Here is a 5223-nt window from a genome sequence, read left to right on the forward strand (position 1 = left end):
CTGGGAAGCCTGCAGTGTCCCATCCTTCCTGTCCTTTCCTCCTTCATGGATTGCACCAGAACTGCAAAGCTTGCCCAAAATGTGCCCTCTGCCTTCTCCCCCTCCTGTCATGCTGGCTTGCTGGCATTACGTTGTTACTCTGCAGCATCTCTGAAGAGAAGCAGCACCTGCCTCCACACTGTCTGTCAGAAAACATCCTGCAGGCAAAGGAAAAAACAGAGTTCGGACTAAGGTACCAAAGAGTTAACATTTTCCTAGGTTTACAGATGTATTTGTAGGATTTGTACTATGTCACATCTATAGCCATGAGATATTATTTTTATGCTGTAAACTTTTACAAATACTTTTTTAAGAAAGAGTTTAAAAATAAAAATGTTTTTCTTTTTGCAAAGCTCCATCTCTTCCTTTGCTTGCCTGGTTTTGGTTGCTGCCACCTTCTCACACTCAGATGGGGCTGAGAATACAGCTTAACCATGTCGTGGGTGCAGGCTAAGCATGTTAATACGCTGTGCATGATCCCAATGCTTAGCGAAAGCCAAGCTGGGAGCCAGGCAGAGAGAAGCACAGCAAGGCACCAGCTGAGCCCAGAGACCTGGTAAGGAAAAGGGGCTGCAAACAGGGCAGGATCTGCCCCACCTCTCTGGTAACTGGACAGCTTGTGGGTTGTGTTGCACTGGGAGGGGATGGGTGGAGGGAAGGACCCTGGCAGCAGTTCCCATCTGTATCCCCAGTGCCAGAGGTTTGGGCTCTCCTCTGAGCTTGGTTCTCCTCCCCTCCCTCCAGGGTGAGGAATTCACTGATACTGTCTAGAGACTCAACCCCAAAATACTGGCTCCCCACACTACCACTCCCCTCAGTCCCCATGTCCCCTGCTTTTCTCCTGCCCCCCTCACCTTCCCCAGTCACCTCTCCTGAAGTGCTGGGGTCCTCCGGCCCCATGGGCACAGGCACCTCCTGAGTCCAGCCCAAAGTCTTCTCCTTTCTCTGTCTCCAACAAAACTGCTCCTCCTGGGAATGACCCCAGGCCGCTGAGCAGAGCTGTCTGCAGCCAGCTCCGAGCCACATGCTTGGAAAGCCCAGCATTGCTGCAAAGGGGGAGATTTTGAACCGAGGTTCAAATATATCAATGCTGACCCTGCTTTCAGGCTACATGATGCTGCTGCAGCCCTGGTGCAAGTCCTCTCTGGCAGCAGTTGTGCCTCCCTCAGCTCCTGGAAACCCCTCATGTACCCAAAAACCCAAAGCACCAGATGCAGCAGGAGACAGGTCCAAGTCCCAGCAAGGCTCCCCTCTCAGCACAGCCTGTCCTGGGCTTCTGGCTCTGCTTGGTTTGCCAGAGAGGGGGTTTGCAGGCGCCCTGACCAGCTCAGGCTGATTCTCCCCAGATCTGCTCTGAGTCACCTGGCACAGCTCAGCCAGGACAGGCAGACAGGGCATTTTTCTCCAGGAGCTGAATCAGCAGGGGAAAAATATCACCTTGTCTCCAGAGAGGCTGCAGGAATAGCTCGGGGGGAAGAAGGGAAGGGGGAGTTGGTAGACCTCAGCCCTGAACCCCCCTGTCTCCCACCACCTGATCTCTACCTGCAGGGCTTTTACATTTCGAGATGCACAGAGGAGGGGTTATGGGGCTGGGAATGAGGAGGCAGACATGGGGACTCCCAGCAGGGCATTTTCACCACCCTGAAACGAGTCCTCTCCAGTGATGAGACAGGCAGCTCGTGGAAGAGCTCAGGAAAGCAGAGAAACTCAGACGGTGAAGATAAACCCTGGCCTGTTGCAACCAGGGTTTTTAGCTGTTTGGGTACTAACAGCTCACTCAGGACACATGTGTTTGACGTGTGTCCCCAGAATGCTGCAGGGCAGTACAGCAGGCGTGACACTATGGCCAGCTGTACCCACTGCAGGGGTCCTGTAGGACTGGAATGGCCCAGCCCTGCTCCCAGCTTGGGCGACAAGCCTGAGCTCCCAGTGCTCCCAACCAGGGCTCACAGCAGCCTCCACTCTCCCCTCCACAGCCAGCCTGCAGCCAGCCAGGCACTGGGCAAGTCTCCTGCCATCCCCCAGCACACCTTCCTGGCCATGGAGGCCTCCACAGGCATCCCTGGGATTTGAGTTACTCCAAGGAAGGCTGCGGCTTCTCTGAGAGCATCCCAGCCCTCGCTCAGAGCTTCTTGGGCATGTGAACCCCAGCAGCACTCCTGTGGGTGAGCTGCTGCTTGCAGCCACAGGATTTGGGCTGCAGCCTGCAGGCAGGAAGAGATGGCCTCCAGTGAGGGGGGAACCCTGGCAGACAGTTTGTACCACTACCCTGAGCATCCCCAAGTGTGCCCAGTCCAGCTTGGGGACCTGCATGCACAGGCTGTGACTTGTTACCTATGGACCACTGCCATCAGAGACGCTCTGCAAGGGGCCTCCTCAAAGAGAAGGGAGGCTGAGAGATTGTTTCCCTTCTCTATATTAAACATGTCTGGTTTAATACTTGTTCATGCTGGTGAGTCAGTTCTCTCTGAGCTGGCACTTGTTCCTGGGAAAAAATAAAAAACACAACAAACTTAAAAAGAAGAAGGAGGGAAACAAACATCCTTTAAAAAGCTCCTTTGGCTTATAAGGAAGAAAGAATAATCGGGCAGATGTCTCCTGCGGCCCAGCCACTCGACAACCCCCCAGCTCTGGGCAGGAGCCCCCCAACACACCACACTGCCTCAACTTTGCGTTCTTCCCAACATCCTGCCAGGAAAAACTGCTGAGAGGAAATCTTCTCCAGCCAAAAGCTGCCTTTCCTTCTCTCTGTTCTCCCTCATGCTCTCCAGCTATTCCTCTAGCCAAAACCAAGAGCTCTCTCCTTGTTCCCATGACTCTTAGTCATCTTTAGGCACAGTCAGCCATGCTCTCATCTCTTGTCCCCAAGACCTTGTCTTGCTGGTGCCCCTCTAGCAGCCCCCTTTGGAGAAGCCCATTCCCCTCTGGTTTGCAGAGGGGCACTCCTCTGCATGGCCCCTTTGCATGGTAAGTGCAGATTCAACAGCCACCTCTGTGCAGATATTTTGGAAAAGCCCATGTCTTTCTGCACACCTTTCGCACCCAGTGTCCCTGTCACCTCCCCGCTGAGGGGGCTGCAGGTGGGCACAGCTGAGGCAGAGCCCTCCTGGGGAAGGACCTTCCTCCCCTGTGCTTCCCAGCACTGGCAGGTGGTGGCTGCAACTTCCCACCCCGCAGCTGCTGTGAACTGTCCTGAAACTTGTACTGCAGCGTGAGGTTATCCAGAGACAGATCAGAGAACAGGGAGCATGCTGTGCCTGGCTTGACCTGCTGACTTGCACGTCCCTGGGAGAAGAGTTCTGCTTCAGCCCTACTCTCACCCCCTGTTTCAAAAGGGGTGTGGTCCAGGGGAAGGTTAACAAAGTGCCTAATTACTGCTCCCAGGTGTCTGCCAGGTTGGCAATTAGAGCACAGCTTCACAAAGCCTCCACAGGAACAAGGCAGGAGGACTGGGTGTGATGGGCTCCTGAGGAGGAAGGGTCCTTGTCTGAGCTCTGTGGCTGTGTCATAGCAACAGAGGAGAGGTGAGGCCCAGGCTTGGGGGCACTGGGTGAGGAGAGCAGGGGTCTGGCTGTGTGTCCCAGCCTGGCTGGGGACAGGGAAGGGTCTGCAGGCTGGACACTAGCATGTCTCCTGCTAGGGAGGGTGGTGAAGCCCAGCCTGGAGCTGGTGGGGCTCGACCTTCCCCTGCACGGTGCTGGTGGGACTGGAGGGTGATCCTGCGTGGCCACAGGACTCCACTCTGCACTGGGGATCACACTCTTGGTTAAGGCAGAATAATTTGTCATCTTCACAGGCCTTTTCCTACCTGTGTGGGACCGCTGGGGTGGAGTTGTCCCTGATCCTGTGTGGGCCCTCAGGACCTGAAGCCAGCACGAGCCCCTGGGCCTGAGGTAAAGCTTGTCCTGCTGAGGTGCAATGGAGTCCCCTGCCACCAAGGTAGGTCCCAGTCTGGCTCTGTGTCCCCACGCAAGTGTGCAGCAGTCCCAGGGTTTGGGTGGCCATGGGCAGGGTAGGTGGGGATTGTCCTGAACCCTGGCGTGGTGCAGTGGCCCCTGTTAGCCCTGGGGAGCGGTCTGGGGCTGACCCCCTCTCTGAGGTGGGGTCTGTGGCAGGAAGGTGGCCCCAAGAGCAGGGAGGTCCCCGCAGCGGGGTGCGTGCATGGCCCCTCCTCTGCCAAGGGGTTCGTCACCAGTGACAACTCAAAGCATGGCTTTCTTTTTTTTTTTCCCCTCCTGTTTCAAAAACAAACAAAAAAGGGAATTTCTTAACCTGTGGTCAACTCAGAAAGGAGAAGCTCCTTCTCGTGGGCACTGTCCCCGGCACTCCCTCGGCGGAGGCACCCGCTGCTCAAGAGGATCCTCCAGCCGCGTCCCTGCTTGACACTGGGGACACGGCGGTCCCTGGGGACATGGGTCCTGCTCTCCTGCTGCTCACCGCAGCTGGCATCTGGCACGGTAGGTCCACCAGCCCCCCAAAGCCCTACAGTGTCTCTGTGTCACTCTGGGACAATTTTGGGATGTGGTGAGGTGTCTGGGCTGCATGCTCCATCCCTCCTCAGGCGAGGAGAGGTGACAGCCTCGATGGGGCTGGGGCAATGCTCAAGTTGGACTGACAGACACTTAGCTCCTGGTGACAGAGGGTGAAGCTGAGCTCCTGATCGTGTCTACCAAAAGCCTGCTGTGGGCTGGGACAGTCCCTGCTTCTGGAGATGGCTTCACGAGGCAGCCACCGCTGCTGTGGGCAGGTTCAAGAAGCTTTGTCATGGGCAGGGAGTGGGCAAGCAAGCATGTCTGCAGGGAAGAGACACCTGCCTGGCGTTTAGTGCAGTCTGGGCTGCAGCGGCTTCCTGAAGACCATCCAGAACTGTCTGTTGTTGTAGAGGGAACAGTGGTGGAAAGAGGGTGTGTTGGTAGTCGGTGTTGGCTCTGGAGCCCAGCTGTGCTGAGGGCTCACTCTTGGCTGCCTGCAGCACCGCTGGGGTATGGCCAAGGGGTATGGCAAGGTGCACCTAGCATAGGAAGAGGGTCGGCAGTGGGGAAATGGGAAGGGGGAATGTCTCACTGCCTGGGTTTGGGGTGGGTTAGGAGAAAAGAAAGGATCATCAGAAAGTGTGTCCTGAGGGAAGCAGTTGCTGACATAACTCTCTGCCCTAAAGGGGCAAGAGGTGGAGATGCTTGGTCT

The 5223-nt window shown here is 56.2% G+C and overlaps 1 protein-coding gene across 1 annotated transcript in view; it reads left to right on the top strand.

Moving 5' to 3' along the window:
• The first annotated feature begins 4450 nt into the window (after positions 1-4450).
• The window catches only part of CSF1R (colony stimulating factor 1 receptor), a 19464-nt gene continuing 18691 nt past the window's right edge, over positions 4451-5223 (top strand). The window contains 1 exon segment of the mRNA XM_010076253.1: positions 4451-4496. Within this exon segment, the coding sequence (XP_010074555.1) occupies positions 4451-4496 (46 nt within the window).

The sequence above is a fragment of the Pterocles gutturalis genome, unplaced genomic scaffold (assembly GCF_000699245.1).
Source record: "Pterocles gutturalis isolate BGI_N339 unplaced genomic scaffold, ASM69924v1 scaffold19393, whole genome shotgun sequence".
Classification (NCBI taxonomy): Eukaryota; Metazoa; Chordata; class Aves; order Pterocliformes; family Pteroclidae; genus Pterocles; species Pterocles gutturalis.